This window comes from Apis cerana, linkage group LG14 (genome assembly GCF_029169275.1).
Source record: "Apis cerana isolate GH-2021 linkage group LG14, AcerK_1.0, whole genome shotgun sequence".
NCBI classification, from domain to species: domain Eukaryota; kingdom Metazoa; phylum Arthropoda; class Insecta; order Hymenoptera; family Apidae; genus Apis; species Apis cerana.
This window is the reverse complement of record NC_083865.1, coordinates 7,736,934-7,755,414: the sequence shown is the minus strand read 5'-3', so window position 1 is coordinate 7,755,414 and position 18,481 is coordinate 7,736,934. Positions and strand designations below refer to the sequence as shown.

The 18,481-nt window shown below is 27.8% G+C and overlaps 3 protein-coding genes across 15 annotated transcripts; 2 read left to right on the top strand and 1 right to left on the bottom strand.

Annotated features, from left to right (window-relative positions):
• Nucleotides 1–132: 132 nt before the first annotated feature.
• LOC108000619 (arginine-glutamic acid dipeptide repeats protein) lies at nt 133–11,530 on the bottom strand. Of its 13 annotated transcripts, XM_062084476.1 has the most exons (9): nt 11,306–11,530; nt 10,146–10,287; nt 10,014–10,043; nt 8,053–8,412; nt 7,848–7,928; nt 4,370–7,775; nt 3,419–3,697; nt 1,936–2,134; nt 133–1,846 (listed from the first exon to the last, which is right to left on the bottom strand). In XM_062084476.1, the coding sequence occupies exons 2-9, from the start codon at nt 10,191–10,193 to the stop codon at nt 1,780–1,782; spliced, it is 4,470 nt and encodes a 1,489-aa protein (XP_061940460.1). In that variant the 5' UTR covers nt 10,194–10,287; nt 11,306–11,530; the 3' UTR covers nt 133–1,779. The 13 variants fall into 13 exon arrangements, with proteins under 13 accessions (XP_061940460.1, XP_061940468.1, XP_061940463.1 ...); XM_062084484.1 differs by lacking the exon at nt 3,419–3,697; XM_062084479.1 differs by lacking the exon at nt 7,848–7,928.
• A 576-nt stretch (nt 11,531–12,106) lies between these two features.
• Nucleotides 12,107–13,290, top strand: LOC108000635 (protein dj-1beta). The gene is made up of 4 exons (XM_017061086.2): nt 12,107–12,364; nt 12,569–12,727; nt 12,800–12,989; nt 13,074–13,290. Exons 1-4 carry the CDS (start codon nt 12,167–12,169, stop codon nt 13,193–13,195), a joined length of 669 nt encoding a protein of 222 aa, XP_016916575.1. The 5' UTR covers nt 12,107–12,166; the 3' UTR covers nt 13,196–13,290.
• Nucleotides 13,291–13,431: 141 nt separating this feature from the next.
• On the top strand, nt 13,432–17,040 carry LOC114577914 (putative uncharacterized protein DDB_G0291812). Its single transcript, XM_028668095.2, has 2 exons — nt 13,432–13,623; nt 13,757–17,040. The coding sequence occupies exons 1-2, from the start codon at nt 13,591–13,593 to the stop codon at nt 15,944–15,946; spliced, it is 2,223 nt and encodes a 740-aa protein (XP_028523896.1). The 5' UTR covers nt 13,432–13,590; the 3' UTR covers nt 15,947–17,040.
• The last annotated feature ends 1,441 nt before the right edge of the window (nt 17,041–18,481 follow it).

The following is an 18,481-nucleotide window of genomic DNA, read 5'->3' as shown; positions in this document are numbered from 1 at the left end:
AAGAAAAACAAATACCATGTGTAAAACTAATTAGTCTAGTCTCATGTAGTAGCATCTGACTGATTTAACTGTCTTTTTTATAAGTTCATTTAATGCAATAGTATAGGATATAAGTTACTATACACGAAAAGATAGTCTTTTATAAGACAGGCATTTATTTCTGTTCAGGGAATCCAGTGACAGGCAAACTGGTAATAAGAAATTATACAATGATTCAATCTTTTTGATTACATAAAATTCTCATTTAACATATTCTTTTCTTATTTTTTTGATAAGATTAATGAAAAAAGAAAAAAAGGAAACGTCTGCTTGAGATTATGTTATTATCAACAGAAATGTATAATTTCATCACCAATATTTTTATGACATAGGAGAAATATATTACAATTTTTTAAGTGCAAGCAAATAAAAACATACATTTATCATTCAATATTTGCACAACATTTTTCATTCTAAAAATCATTTCGAACAATCTTTACGATTAAAAAAAATATGATAAAACTGGACGTTCCTATGAAATATTTTAGTTAAATAACTAGATTACACTGAATTAATATATATATAGCAGAAAATTTACATGTTCGAATGGTCGTCAGAATAAAAGATCATTTCTTTTAGTATTTACTTTTCTTTTTCACTGAAAAATTTTCACGCATTAATTTCCAGTGCCTGCACCCAGAATATTTCTGTAAACTCCACGGAGCGCACGACCATGGAAGATTATGCGATTGTGTTTCTCTATAAATTTTTTTTAACTTTGGTCACTTCGTTACAAAGTTTGTTTTTTTTTAATATTTTTTTTATATTTTGTTTTTAATTATTAATCAGCCGCTCGATCGAACTAGTATCAAACGCTCGTGGTCTCCGGAGTAAAATCTTAAAAGGATACATATAGAAAATATACAAATTGTGACACAGAAAATATACAAATTTCTGACACAGAAATTACAATAATTATTTAAAACTTAAGTTATATCTTATGATACGCTAAAACACGGAAAGTCTGTGAAAATTGTTCATGAATCATTCATGAAACACAGACAGTTAAACATTTTCGGGAAGCTATTCTAAAGATTATAAAATTATTATCCGACTCGAAGACACGATTTGTATTCGTCAGTATATAATCGAGTATGTGTATATATGAAAAACAAACAAAGAACAATTTACTTTCCTGTGCATAAGCATGGAAGGGCGAAGAAAAAAAGGAGGAATACGGTGAACCACTTTTTTTTCTGAACACTTTGGCATTATCACCGCTGTCAAAAATGAAATCAAACGGAAACGAATCTCGTTTGAGCATATGATAATAATATCTTGGATTTAATAATATATATAATATATATATAGAGATTTCAAACAAATTTACACGTCAAGCAGTCACTATATATATATATATAAACTTTAATCCTCTATGTGGTGCTAGATCAATCTAGCACTATATTTTAAATCGTGTCATATTTACACTAAAAAGTTACGCATTGTAACAATCTTTATGTTTTTATTCTCATTAATTACTTAACATTAAAGAAAAACCATAAAAATAATTTTTGATCCTAAATGTAAGTCAATGATCTTGAGCAGATCTTTTTTGTTTACCTTTTTTTATCTTTGCACCTTTCTTTTTTTTTTCCTTTTTATTCTTTTTTCTTTTTTTTTTTTTTAACACGATTCCTTTCATTAGGATCATCGTATGAAACTCGTTAATTATTTATAACGAGGACTGTCTCATTCCTAATTATAAAGGATAATTATTAAAATATATAAATACAATTACACTTAAGGACGTGATCCACGTGCAGCTTCTTCCAGTGCGCGAACTTTAAGCTCGCGCTCACGCTGTTGTCTAAAAAACACCCTTTGTTAGTCCAATACACTGGTCGTCTAAATCAAGCATACATATTGTAAGCTTTGTATGGATTTCAAAGGACGAACCTTAGATATTCCTCGTGGTGTGCAACAAGTGAAGCATGAGGAGGGAATCGATCGCGTTCCATCATGAGATGACGTTGTAATTGCTCGTGATGCGCTGCCATATCCGCGTACGGTCTTGCAAGAAGTTCCGCGGGATGAAGAGCCAGTGCTGGGTCACGGGGCATTAAGCCTGGTCGAGGATAATTTGCACCAGCTGCCGCTATACACATATAAAACATTAGTAAATTGTAAAAGATGATTGTGTTGTTGCCTCCATAGGATAAATAAAGCTTTGAGAAATTTATGAATAGAGAGACATGCATGATAAAGCGTGAGATTTTGTTTCATGATATTTGTTTTTATAACTGTCGCAACTTTCTTCTTCTTCTGTTGTCTGTCCAAAATTAATTAGATATCATAGATTACGACAAATTATGAATATCTTATTATTATATACTTCTGTATATAATTCTTACAATAAAATTGAAATTATAAATTAAAATGATGTCTTTTATTCTTTAAAAACTAATCAAATTTTATACTTGCATAATTAGATTTTACTCTTAAATAATTAATTTTAGACAAATTTATATAATAAAATTAACATTCTATAATAAAATTGTATAATAATAAAAACATAAAAATGTTATGTTATTTTAAAATTGTTGAATTATACAAGTAATATGCAATATTTAAGGGAATCAAACGGATAATATATGAAAATATTTGTGTATTACAAACTCATTGTATCGTTTCCATTTATACTAATACACACACACACGCACGCAGTCATTGCAATTTATTTAAAGTAATTTACGCTATTAAAAACTTATAGAATTTTTATTGATGAATCGTACCTTCACCCAGAAGCTGCATTCGATGATCGAAAAGCTCTGGTGCCAAGTTAATAATATGGTATAGCGAGAAAAGCGACAGAAAAATGCAAAAAAAACTTTTGCCGCAGAGAAAAATTTGTTTATTTATTTTTTTCTTGTAAAAAAAGATAAGCTGTTGGCAATAGTTAGGATGCTTTCCATTTAAGTTAAAGTGACCGACATTAAATTGATTAAGCACGTATAGTACGCTTATACGCAATCGATCGCTTTACCGATCACGGACTTGTTATTTTATTTAAAAAAAAAAAAAAAAAAAATTCTCAAAAAATATATAAGTATATAAAACTAATAAAAATATAAATTTGTTTCTTAGGAAATATATAATTTTATAATCTAATATTTAAGAAAAATACATATAGATATAATTAATAAAATATAAATAAATAAATTAAATTATGATTATGGAATTTTTTAATAAATATTTTTTAAACTATAAAAAAATATTTTATCATTTAGAAATTATCAAAATATTTAACATTTCCGTATCATTAAAAATAAAATTGTAATACATTTTTACAAAAATAATCTTTTTTGATCTTAAAAATAGTCAGTGAAAGGAGCGATCATCGTGCGAAAGCGTACTCAACATCCTAATTTGTAGGACCTACCAGGCAGGGGGAATCCAGCTGCAGCCGCAGCCGCTTCCTGCTGTTGCTGAGCCTGTTGCTGGGCCTGCTGCTGTCCCGGATGTAAGTGTAAGTGCGTATGCGCATGCGTATGCGCGTGAGTATGAGCATGATACTCGGGCGAAATGCCAGCCATCTGCAACCGGACCATCGGGTCAGCAGCTAGAGCCAGTCGCTCGTCCAGCTGGCCGTGGTGATGAGCCGCCACGGGATGGCCAGCCCCTGCACCCGCTGGCCCCCCGCCGGCTGCAGTCGGTATCCCTAAACCCGACAGCGCCTCGATCAAACATACTGTCTCAGTCGTACTCTTAATTCTAACCAACTAATAATAATTCTCTCTACAAAGAATTTCTTATTTTTTTTTTTATTTTTTTTTTTTTTGCGGCACTCTTCTGTCAGATTTTTAATGTTTTTTAATTAATAACTACATCTTAATTTTGTTTGATTACTTAATTATTTAATTACGATAAAAATATCAAAGCAACTAACATTCAAAAATAACTATTATCTCGCTTTATCTTTAAATCAGCATTGTCCATTTAAAAATTAAATAATTTGTATATTTTATTTGAAGAAAGAATAATTTTTTTATGAAATCAAAAAAAAAATTTTTGAATTTTAACTTGGACAATATTGATCTAGATCCTAAATTTCATCGTATCTCAATCAAATAATTATAATCGCTGTTCAAAATTTTCGGATGCAAACTGTATTCTTTTTGTTTTAATTCTTTGTCAATATTAAAATTGATTACCTATAATTTTTAAAAAAACACAATTTACATCTGAAATATTAATCAACAACAATCCGGGTCGTGAAAGCCTAAAAATCATTCATTCATAGTTAATTTCGTGTTCAATGCAATATGCGAGAAGAAAGATACGCATTTTCAAGGAAATGATAGGTCTGATATTAAATAGAAAGTAATGTTACCTAATCTTTCTAAACGTTCTCTTTCCAATTGACTTGGTCCCGGTGGTGCACCGTAAAGACCGAATTGATGTAAAGCTTGAGGAGGACCTGAAGGTCCAGGTGCAAGTCCTGCGGCCGCATAACGTCGATGTATCTCTAGCCAATGTGGATCCACTGGAGCTGGCATTGGTCTAGGTGTTCCTTTCAAGAGTTCCTCTTTTAGTCGATCGTTTAATTCTCGTTCGCGTAATTCTCTGATTTCTCGTTCTCTTTTTTCACGTTCCAAATGTTCCAATTCCAAGCGTTCACGAGCCGCAGGACTGTACATGTAATGTAACATTGGATCTGGTGGCGCAGGATGTCTAGCAGGGGAAAATGCAGCATGTGGTCGAGCATACTCGGATAATTGTCTCAAAGCAGGTGTATCCGCGTAGGATCCTGGTCTTGCGGCGTATCTATCATAAGGAGATACGACAGGCTCAAGAGGTCCTCGACTAGGCGGTTTACATGTTTCTGGTTGTTTTTCTGGTGTAGTCATTTTTCTAGCTTGTTGCGCTGCAGCTCTATCACGTTCTTCCCTTTCTCTTTCTGCTTGCTTTCTTGATCTTTCCTCTCGTTTTCTTGCTAATTTCGAATCCGGAACAGGTTTGAACATTAAATCAGTTCTAGTACAAGAATTATTTTCGCCTCGATTCCAATGTCGTAGAAAAATTGCAGATTGTGATCTGTGACATTCTGAATCCTCGATTCGAGGTTCTGGAGATGGACCTCGAGGACTTGGTGGCTCTTCTTGTTCCTGTTCTACTAAATCAGGTTCTATTTTTGGTTCTGGTACAACTGGAGGTTGAGATTGCGGCGGTCTATGATGATGATGAGCCGAACTACTAGATGTCAGACATGTAGCTGAAACTAGTGACGGCTTGCGTTGAGTATTATGCGAACTATGCGATGAAGAGTGACTATGAGAACTATGAGAAGAAATAGTCAATAATTTGTCATGATGCAATGCTGTAGCTTGATGCATAGTAGAAGAGTGATGATGCGTGGCTATAAGATTTTCTCCTTCTTCTCTCGTCGTTACACTAGAACTCGTACTTGAATGATGTGCCGTCATCATTGTTGTACTTTCTTGACTTCTTTGTGGGGACGGAGGTGGAATTGCATGCGGAACTGGACCGTATGGATAGGGCGGGAATGAAGGATAAGCTCCAACTGGAGCATAACCTGGATAAGCGTGAGGATGATATGGATGCATGGCAGTAAATAACGAATGATGCATTAAGGGATGATGTGGGTGAAATGGATGAGCCATATGAGGGCTTGGTTGTTGAGCTGGATGCATTACAGGCTGAGGTATAGATGTAGGTGGTGGTGGAAGAGTTGGAGTTGGAGATGCTGCTACAGATTGTATTTGAGGTACAGATTGATTGCTAGATATGGAGTGCTTGCTAGGTGTTGGCGGTTTACTAGAACTATCTGGATCTTTTTTAATATTATCTAAACTTGGGCCTGGAAATCCAGATTGAAAACCAGGAACTTTAACTTCTTTCAAACTTTGAAGTGGATCTGGTTCAGGAGGAATGATCTCTTGTTTGATTTTCAAATTTTGTGGTTCCATTGGTGGTGTACCAGCTAAATTATACATTGAAGATGGTTTTTCCATTGATAACATTCCACTTGGCTGAATAGGTTGAAATAAATTATTCGATTCGTTTCTCTCAGGTTCATTATTTTCTGATCTCTCTGGTATTCTTTCGGATATTCTTTCAGATATTCTACTATCTCTAATTCGTTCCGAAGATAGTCTATCATCAGAAATTCTTTCGGACATCCTATTTTCCGAAGACATTACGGTTAAACCAAGTGGTTGCGGTGAACTTGGCATTTGAGGCATTTGAGTCATATTCGTTGGTATACTTTGTGATATATTGAGATTTAATGGTGGTCCCGGTATGCTTTGAGGCATATTTTGCGTATTTGATAAATTTTCACCATGTGTTCGAAGATTTTGTGTTGGTCCCATATTTTGCGCATTTGACATATTTTGTGGTATATTCGACGGCATTTGCATACTTTGTGATAAGTTTTGCGGTACATTTTGAACAGGAGGAACATTGGATGTGTACTGCATATTGAGTGGCAGTCCTTGGTGCGTCGGAGACATAATCTGTGAGTTCTGTATACTTTGTGGACCAGTCGAGGTACAAATACCACTATTTTGAATTGATTGTGACAAATTACGTGGCATATTTTGATTCATATCGTTTATATTCAATGACTGTGATGTAGTTAAATTCAATTGTTCGGGTTCTTTCATATCTTCATTAGATGGAGACATGGCTGGTTCTATTGGCATAGGTTCCAATTTTAGTGGCTGATTCATAGCTAAAGGAACATCTTCTATTTGCTCTTTCGTTTCTACTGGTTCTTCTAATAACGGTTTTTTTTCTAAAGTATGAATAACAGGAACAGAAATTGGTAAAGTCTGTATAGGCGTTGGTACGGGAGTAGAAACTGGCGTTGGTTCGGAAGGTTCTTCCGGTGTAGTCACTGCCGGACTAACAGGCTCCTCAGTTGGCACTGTAACCGGAGTAGGTTGATTTTCATTTGTATCACCTTCTCCTTCTCTCTCAGGCTCATCCATGAGAGAGTTACTATCAGTTGTGAGAGACTCTGAGGGACTCTCAGGACGTTCACCAGGACGTTTCCGTTTCTGAGACTCTTTGTCTTCATCCACGTCATCCGTCTGTGGTCGTTTTTGACCCTTTTTTGGTGTTTCTGATTTATTAGATTTTTTCTTATTCTTGTCTGGTGTTTGTTGTTGTTGTTGTTGTTTTTCTTGATCAGGAGTATCCGTTCCACCTGTACGTCGTGGTCTTGCAGGTCTAGGCGTTTCCTTAGCCTTATTTCTTGTACGCATTCTCCCTGGGCTATCTGGTGATTCCGCAGGCACAGGGCGGAACAGATACGGAGGTGCAGGCGGTAATTCTCCAGTCTTTTTCAAATGTGTCCTGCATTCCGTACAGAGCAATAACCTATCCTTACCAGCTATTTGATATTCCTTTGAATTAGTTGAGAAACAATGTTGACAAGAATGTATTGCTCCGTTAGTGTTTGTATCTCTAGAATCACTATCCTCTTCCGAATTATCGTCCTCTGTCACAGAACTAATTTCTCCACCAGGATTATTGCTCGCAGGTGTTCCAACAGGTACAGTTTCCGGCTCTGAAACAGGCTCTTTCTGATTGACACTAGCTGGTGGAGTATCTTTGGGCGGAGTTGGAACTTCTTCTTTGGGAGTACCAGCGCGCGAATTACGTGTATTACGAATTCTTCTAAGTGAACCTTGTCGTCTTCTTCGATGAGGTCGATTATTATTCGCTCCTGGTGTTTTCTTCCACAAATAGTAGAATTCAACCAATTCCGGCTAAAAATTAAAAAAAAGAAATTTCGCTATTTATTCTTCTAATTTCTTTTTATTTTCACATAGATTTATTACCGTATCTTTATGAGGTAAGAGATCTTTTCTGATCCTTGAAAAATTTTTTCCAAATTGTCTAAGTCCTTTAACGAAACGTTTCTACGAAATAGATTAATGATCTATTAATTGTAAGTCTGATCTTTCTTTTTCCAATTATAAAATGGCAACATATATTTATGATAAAAAGCTCAATCAATCTTCCGGTTTAATTGTATCTACTTACAGTTTCCTCCTCGGACCATTTTTTATCGATGCCTTTAGGTACGGGACATTTAACCAAAGCTTGCAATGCTCTTCCTGGATCATAGCCAGAATCGTGCAAGATATCCAGAGCATTGATAGTCGTGTCGTCACGTGAAGCAGCCACACAACCGTCATCCGGGGATCCTCCATCACACATACCAGCAAATGCAGCCATAGATCGAGCTGCCCTTAAGTACATCAGAAGATCCCCGTCTAATGCCATAGCTGGAATCCATCTTAGCTCTTCTCGTTCTTTAGAAAACTCTGGATCAGGAAGCAGCTCTCCAGGAGGTATACCCGGCCGATACTCAGGCAAACGAGCCTGACAAGAAACCAATTCCTGTACCCAAAATTCGGGATTGTGCGTGGTTAGCACCAATGCCAAAGCGAGTTAGTTGTACGCACCTATACTCCGGCTTGCTTTTCGAAACTACACGAGCCAGTATAATTTTTTTCCATTTTGTTCCGTTTGTTACAATACTAGTACGAGAAGTAGCATGAGTACTTTTATATTTATGTATAAATATAATCATAAATATATGTATATATATAATATAAATATGAAAATATAAAATAAGAAAAGTTCAAAATAATGTATGATTATTATACATATATTAAAACTTATAATAATTTAATAACAATTAATTATATTTATATGTATACAAATTAAAGCTAGAAGTTAATCTGCACGCGAACAAAAAGCACATTTACGAAATTCTTTTTAATAAATAAAAAAATAAACATAAATAAAAAAAATGAATGAAAAACAGCAAATGAATGAAAAATTATTTCACAAATGAATACAAATGACGTTCACAAAAAAAATGAGAACAAAATATAATAAAATATAGATTATTTTAAATATTCTAAATACTTCTCCACAAATTTCCTAACATTAATATTTCATAGATGGTTCAAGTAACCAATGGGTTATTACATAATAGTAAAATATTTTTAATTTCACCGTGACTGAAAACCACTGTAAATATATAAAACTAACATCTTACACTTACATAATAATATCCTATAAGTTATTGTTAGAATGCTTCATCATAATAACTTTCATCATATTTAGGGTCTTCCAGCAATAGTAGCAATCAGAGGGATAGTACTTGTGATGTGATCTGAGTGTTGTGGTTGTACTGTTAAGCAAGTAAAAAATTATCATTATTGTGACTTAAAGAATAACTATCATTGTTATTTGAACCATCGGCATACAACAAACCTGTATATGGAATAGGTAGGTATTTGTGCCATTTACTGTTCAATATTAATTTTTTTTAAATATATATATAAATTAAAAATAAATTAAATATAAGTTTCTAAAAATTTTTTACTATAAGTATATGGATTTCAAGCATTAAGAAAATACTAATATTTCAATTATTATAAATTTTTGAACTAGTACACACACCATGCACTTTTTTAACAATTCTTATTAAAAATTAAAAAAAATTGAAAATAATATAATTAAGTGAAAATAATAATACATTGAATAGCATTGCAAATTAATAATATAATCTTATAAAAATTAATTCAATACATTTTTTATTTTTTTCATAAATTAATTTGATTATTCATAATATATATATATATATTGATAATAAATATATATTTTATAATTTATTTTAAAAATAATTAAGCTTAAATAGTAAATAATTAAGCTTAAAAATTAATTATTTAACTTATTTAAATCATATATAATACATAGTATAAAGATATTATTATTAATAATACAATTTTGAACATTTTATATAACTTTATACTCAGTTATTTAAAACTATAATTACTTTAAAAACTTTGAAACAATACACATACCTAACAAATAACCTAAATACTATCCTAATTTTAGTTACATACAAGGGAAAAATGAAATACATAAATGAGGAGCAATTACCATTGAACATATAGGTATTGTGAAAAAAATGATGTCACAATTACCTGGTGCTTCAATGATGAACTCTGCCTTATCTATACATTCAAAATACATATTTCAGGAGAACAAGCCTTGAGTTAGGTACATTGTGCAATATAGCTAAGTAGCAAAAAAGGTTTTCAAGGTATATGGCAAACCTGGTGCGAAGGGCCAACCCGAATCTCGCCCTGGGTGCCGGCAGACATCTCCTCCTCCTCCGAAGCTCCACCGTCTTTCTCCAGTGTTTCAAGTGGCTTCTATCTTGGATTTTCAGTAAATTCCTATCATCCACCCCCTGAACTATATATATATTCATTCTATCAGTATATTTATAATAACTGTTTAAGAAAAAATACTGCTAACATGCTTCTTTTTTTATTAATGACCCTTTTTTTTTTTACTATGATGTCAGTTATTATGACATTATATTTTATTTATTTTCTAATTATATAATCTTCCCTATTCAAATAATATTTAATTTATATAAATAATACCTTTAATATTGAAATAAATTTTTACAATAATATACAATCACTTTCTTTTGAAGCACCTTGTTTTATATACCTTCAGCTTTACATATTCCTAAATGGCTTTATTTTTATAACTAAAATTAAAATATTTCTAAATTGCGAACTATAGAATATAAATATAGAAAATATCCTATAAAAGGAATAAAACATTAAATATTTATTATATTTATTATAATAAATATAACTTATGTCATCAATACCTCAATAATTTAATTTCACACAATATAAATAAAATTAATGAAAATATATATGAACAAAATCCTGAAAAAATCAATTGTTTTATTTATATATAATTATTAAAAAAATTATATCTATGAATTCTTACAATTTCATAATTTATAAAGGAAACTAAATCCTCTTTTAACAACCCATCTTAACAATTTAACAATTACATATATCTACTTTCTTCAAGTGGTCTTGAGTCACGGTGAAAGCGGTAGTCAATATTTAAATAAGTTTTATGGATTAAAACGATTTATCATTATTTTAACGCAATTAAAGCGTACCAAAGAGCGATGGACATCATAAAACTTTTCATTGACTCATCGATGTGTAATGTGAAGATACAGAAAAAAAATAGCTATTTACACAATTTCGTCATGTATGCAGAAAATATGAAAAGAAAGATATACCTATGAGATTGTGAACGATAAGTCAATTATTGAATCGTTTTGATGGATCGCAAATTATTTACTAGGATTTTTCGTCACATCGCACCTTGTCTTGGCGGAATTCTAGGGAGTCGTTAAAATAAAGTGGAAAGCCATAAAATTTCAAGGCAAACTCACCCGTGATAAATGTTTCAATGATGTGCTCGCATTGTTCCTCCAAACGCGACTTGTTTTCACACGTACGCGTTATACACAAGTTCAATTATACTAATAGACAACTTATAGAAATTAACGATTCACTACGAATTAACCATTGATTACTATAGAATATCTTACACAAATTAGTAGCCACAACACCCAAACGCAGCCATCTTGTACTGCGTTTTGTTTCGTTTTTCTTCTGTAGGGGTGCGTTCCGATTCCGTATATTCCTCTGCTTCTTTTTCATAATTCTTTCTGGTGGCAATTTGAAAATTTAAAAAGCCAATAATAAATTATATTTTATTTTAAAAGTTTCTCAATAGAAAATTATTATTAAAAAAATAGAAAGATTTATGAATATTCAATATAATGTTGATATTTCAATTTGAATATATGATTCAAAATCTTTCGAAGATTTTTCATTCAAATTTTAAAATTATAGAAATTTAAGATTATAAAAATAAAAAATCAATAAATATTGTCTTACATATGTTTTTTTAATTGTTTTATATATTTTTTAAATATATTTTTCTACTTTTTTTATATAATTTTATTAATAAAAATAAAATATCTTTTTTTGTATTTTTTATATTTTATAAAACGAAATATATATATTTATATAAATTTTGATATATCAAAATTATTTTTTTATATGAGCTTAATTTTGATATTTTGATGATATTTTTTTATTAATTATATGATAGGGGAAACATAAAAAATGAAATATTTATTAAAAATATATATATATATATATATATATATATATATACATATATATAAATAAATCACTCTGTCATTAATAATCGGCATTTAGCATAAATTATCCCTTCTCTCTTTATGGCATCTATATGTATGTCAGTATTGTGCCGTGTTCTTCCACATTTTGCGCAATCAGTTTGCAAAATTCCAATTCTTTTACACTTGAAAGCAAACTATACTGTAAACATGACGAAAAAGACAGCAATTTTATTGATTGCTGATGGCTCGGAAGAAATGGAAGCTGTAATAACGACGGATATTTTACGACGAGCTGGAGTAATATTTTTATTACATATAACCTTAAATTATATATTTATGTTTTATATATAAATATTAAATATACAAATATTTTATTAAATATGGATGAAAATGAAAAATTATATCATAAAAAATCATTTTTTTTCTTAAATATTAATTTAATTTATTATGATGATTTTATAATATAAATTTTATGCAATCTATTTATTTATTTATTTTTAGGTTGATGTTACTATAGCTGGCCTTACTGAAAATCCATATGTTAAATGCAGTCGTAATGTAAAAATACATGTTGATACAAAGCTTCAAGATGTAATTAATCAAAAGTATGATATTGTAATATTACCTGGTGGTTTAGATGGTTCAAAAGCTTTTGCATCTGTAAGTAAAATTAATGTTTCTTTTTTTTTAGAAAATATATATTAATTAAATTAGCTTTTATATTTTGAATAGTCTGCAGAAGTGGGAAAATTATTACAACAACAACAAGAAGAAAACAGATTTATTGCTGCTATTTGTGCTGCACCTACTGCATTAAAGGCTCATGGTATTGCAAAAGGAAAACAGATTACATCTTATCCTGCAATGAAGGATCAATTAGTGGATTATTACAAATATTTAGAAAATACAGTTGTTATTGATGGTATATATTTTTATACATTGAATTCTATTTGTCATTAAAAATATTTTATTTATGTTTATAAATATTTTATTATACATTTTTTAGATAATTTAATTACTAGCAGAGGTCCTGCAACAGCATTTGCTTTTGGATTAGCAATTGCTGAAAAATTAATTGATAAACAAACAGCAGATAATGTAGCACAAGCAATGCTATATGTACAATAAATGAAATGAGTTGTTAAATAAATCAGTCTTTAATTAAGCATATTATATATAATTTATATTGTATATTTAAATTTAATAAATTTAATATTATTTAATTATGATTTTATTTTTTTTATCAAATTTTTTTAATATATATCAAATATATATAAATTAAAAGTATCCGCTTGTTGTGTTATATAATTTACCATTTTGATTAAATTCCTTCAAGTCTACCATCTTTAACTACTACGTAGTCAATGATTGTAATATTTGACATTTTACAAACATCGATTTATATTATATAATATAAAATATATTATTATTCATCACATAATTTAATTCGTCATATTAGCTATAAAAAAAACAAATGTTATATAAAATAAAATATATTAAAATAAAAATTTAATGTTTAAAAAATGTTTGAAAGTGATGATTGGGATCTCGATCAGGTAAATTGAAAACATTTTTTGCAAAAAATTTATATTAAATATAATAATTATTTATTTTGTAATTAAATAAAATAATTAAATAAAATATATTATCATATGTTTTTATAAAAATAATTATTTAACACATTTTTAGGATTTCTTGAATGATGTAGATGATAAAATAAATAAGTATTGTTCCCAAAAAGATAATCAAGAAAGTGAACCTAAAAGACGTAAAATAGATACTAATAATGATTCAATTTCATCATCTGATTCTAATACAGATTGTTGGGAACAAAATATCATTAACAAAACTACATTGAAATATAATGAAAATAAAGAATCAAGAAAGAATTTAATTCTTGAGATATTTAATAAAAATTTATCACAGAAAAATGTATCAAAAGATATGTTAAATGATCCAAAAAGATCATGTGATAACATTTCACCAAACATCCATGTCAATCAAATACATATCTGTGAAAATAATCAATTACTTAGAAAAGATTTAGTACTTGGAATACTCAAAAATAAAAATATACAGGATAAAATTAAAGATAATACCAAAAATTTAAAGTTACAAACAAAAATTAAAGATAATAGTGATAATATTAATGAAAAACAAAAAAATACGTCATTAAATAAGAAAATAAATTGTCAAATTTCTAAAAGTATATTTGAAAATAACTCAAGTAATGATGATTTCAAACTATGCATGTTTGAACATTCAAGAAAACAATTACCTTGTAATATATTACAGAAACAGTTACAAGTTACAACAGAAACAAATAATATTCAATCCAATAATTCTATAAAAAATTTGCTTACTTGTAAAACTCCACAAAATAAAAAGATGACACTAATTAGAAAATTTCCAGGACCAGCTGGTTTATTACCAGATGATTTAGATTCTAATATACTTTGTGTTTCATATTTAAATAGCTTAGAAGAAAATGAAATATCAAATAAAGAGACTAATACAAATAATTTATCTGAATATTGTTCTCAAAATACAAAAAATTTATTCACAGAAGGTGCTTGGCAATTAATGTTAGATGATTTGCCACAAGATTTTTTAAAAGGTCACAATATTGCCACTGTTAAAAAAATAGCAAATATAAATAGTTTCAATAATACAAAAGTTAAATTTTTAGCAGGAATAATTGAACATATAGATTATAGTCATGATAATCCTCCTATTATTTTAAAAGATTTTACAGACAATATTCAAGGAATCCTTCACAGAGACATACCACTTAAATATCCTGGTTTATTAGAATCTAATGTTGTTGTATTATTACATGATGTAGGTCTTTTAAAAATTTCTGGAACTTTTGTTTCTAATAAATATCAAATTTTAATTTCACCCTCAAGTTTATTAGCTATTTATACTAGTAAAGGTACAATAGAACGTACACAATATATGAAAACAATTTTTGAAAATATTTTAGATGGAAAGACAAAGACAATAGATTATAAAGAAAAAGCGGATTGTATTTCTACATTAAAATTAGAACCATTAAAAAGTAATATTCATTTAATTTCAAAAAAAAATACAGAACTAATAAATATCAAAGAGAACATAGAAAATAATAAAACAAATAATAAAACTAATTTTTCTAATTTAAATTTGAATGAAACAAATGAAGATATAGATGAATCAATAAATTTTGATAGTGATATATTTTTTTCAATTTCTTCCAATAATATAGATTCACAAAATCAAAAAAATTTTAATAGTTCCAAGTTTAAAAATATAAAATGTATGAAAAAAGAAACTAAACAATTAAAAAAGTCTAAACAATTATTTACAAAAGAAGAGGAAAATTTACAAAATGATGATAAACAAAGAGCTGAATATTTACTAAAAAACTTAAAAAAATGTTCTCCAGATATAAATGAAAAAAAATGTCTCTCTCATAATTCCAAGATTTTACAAATAAATGCTGAGCATTTATCGTCAAAAAATATTTATTCTGAAGAAATTGAGCCTAAAATATTAAATAATGTATCTTTTGAAAAAATAAATGTTGATAAATGTTTTGAAAAAACTATTTCTCCATCTTGTCATAAAAAAGTGAAAAATAAACAAGAAAAGAATATAACTTCTGTACGAACTAAATTATTGCAGTTTCAAAATATAGATGTATTATCCCCAGAAAATTCTGCATTTACAATTTCATCAGGTATAAAAGAAAAATTTAAAAATTTTTCACAAAAAAAATCGTTAGAAACTTCAAATTCTATGCATAAACTTGACGATAACGAAAATGATTCTGATGATGAAATGTTATCTCAATTAGATATGAATATTATTTTCAGCAATTATAGTAATAAAAATTAGATACTTTTATAAATTAGATACTTTTATAAAATTAGATACTTTGATATTATTAAAAAATTCAATTATCCGCTGAAAATTACGGATAATAATAGATTATATTTTTCTATTGAAAAATTTGGAAAAGATCTCTATTTATATACATTTATATTAAATATTATGTTAAATATTATTTCAGAAATACCAACATATATGTAAATATTTATTATATATTTTTGTATAGAATGAAATAAAAAAAAAATAGAAAATAAGAATGTATAGAAAATAAATAAAAAAGTAAATATATTTTTTACTTGAATCAAAATTCCTGTAATATTTTAATGATATTAATTTATTATTAATATTTCTAAAAATATTTGATCTTTCCCGAATTTAGGTAAATTATTATTGTGCAATAAAAAATTGAACAAGATATTTAATTTGTCAAATATGAAATATTAAATATTCGAGATAACTATTATTTTAAGATTATTCATGATATATTTATTTTTAGATAAACGTCATTATATCGAGATAAATAATAGTTTTGAGAAAAAGATTCTTAAATTTCTCTTTTTTGCTATTGAATATGATTAAAATTTTTGATTATAAACGGTAATCATTAATTTTAATTTAAAAAATAATTTACAATACAATTTAGAATAGATCAAAGATGTATTTTATGACATACTAAATAATTAAATATTTTTTTAATAAATCTATTTAATTTTTTTTTCTTAAAGTAAAGAATTATATAAATTATCTAAAAAATAGTAAACGAAATTTGAAAATAATTTATATTATTACTATTGAATCAAGGGTACTTGAAGATATATACCTATATCAGCAATGATCTCAATTTTGCTGACATTAGCCTGAATATCAGCCCTCGCCAATCACAAGCGTAGAATCGATCTAGAATCTTTATAAATGAGATCTTTACAATGTAATCCATATATACGCTAATGGAGATCTATTGGATCAACCTTGATATGCCCTGATTATCCGATGGTACATCTAGGCATATGATCGTGTGATTATGAAGTGTAATTTTGTCACATTAGTTACATGAGATAGATATCTGCATTAAAATAAAATTATACATTACATGCCGAAAATGTGAAAGTAATTTGAAATCATTTACTAATCAAATCAAAATATAATGCAAAAGTTTAATCTCATGATAAGAAAAACTATCATGATAAATATGGAAAAAAATAATTTCAAAATTAATATTATCTATTGTATTTTAAATACTGATGAACAAGTTTTTTTTCTTTTTTTTCTCACAAAATTTTCAATTATCAAAAATATTGAACAAATTTTATTCTAATTTTTATTTTGTGTTAAATAAAAATTTTTATTTATTATTAATTATAATTAATAGATATTATTAAAAATATTGTAAATTTAATATTAATAATTTAAATTTATATGAGTAATATTTTTCTATAAATTATTTTATTATAATCTATATATATTTTATTTTCTTTCAATCAATAGACTTTATAATAGAAGAACTTTAATCTCATCTTTTGTATTACAAAAAATTCCATCCAATTATAATAAATTTATACGTAAGTAGCATATGCATAATCACAAAAATTTGAAATTATAATCGAATTTATAATCTTGTTTTATAATTATCGTAAGTATCGAACAATTGTAATAATTGCAATCGTAATTTTTCAAAAATATAATTATAATATTTAATATTATTTTCTTTTTTGTCATTGTATAATATACGAATAATATTTATTTTAATTATTTTATATTTATTTTAGTAAAACTTCATTTAAAAAAAATAAGCAAACATTATTAATTCGAGTTTATTCGCACTGTTGTGTTTCCTTCAAATATAAATTATACCATATATAAATTTAAAGAACTTTTGATAAACTAGAATGATTAAATGAATATGAAATGATAATCTTGTAAAGGTATCCAATACGAACAATAAAATTGAAACATGTATCAAAAAATATCTATTTTTATTTAGAAAAAATTAAAAATCAAAGTATTATTATAATTAATTATTGATTAATTGATTCTATAAATATTTTTCTATAAATAAATATTCTATAAATAATCAATTGATTATTGCATTTTTATATTTGAAAGTTTAATTTCGAAATATTTTTTTCCATTTCGTTTTTTCGAATAAATAAATAAATAAATTTTTTTATTAGTTTAAATAATCAAAGTTTATCATTAATATCTATAATATATTATACCTATTAACAAACATTCATTAATAAACATTAAGTATTATAATAAACAATTATTTCTTGTTTCTTTCTCGCAATTTTTACAAACTATTTATTGTTAATTTTAAATCTCATGATTAATATTTTTTGAGATTGACAACTGATAAGATATTCTGATAATAACAGAAGGACATGTTAGACTGTGTGTCTCGAGATAAATGATGATCGCATTGAGAATTCTTTACTGATAACCGCAATATATAACAATGTTATCGGACATTTCATGATATTTAATTTTCGCGCATCTTTATCAAAAATATCGTTTCACGATAAATATATTTCAAATTGTATA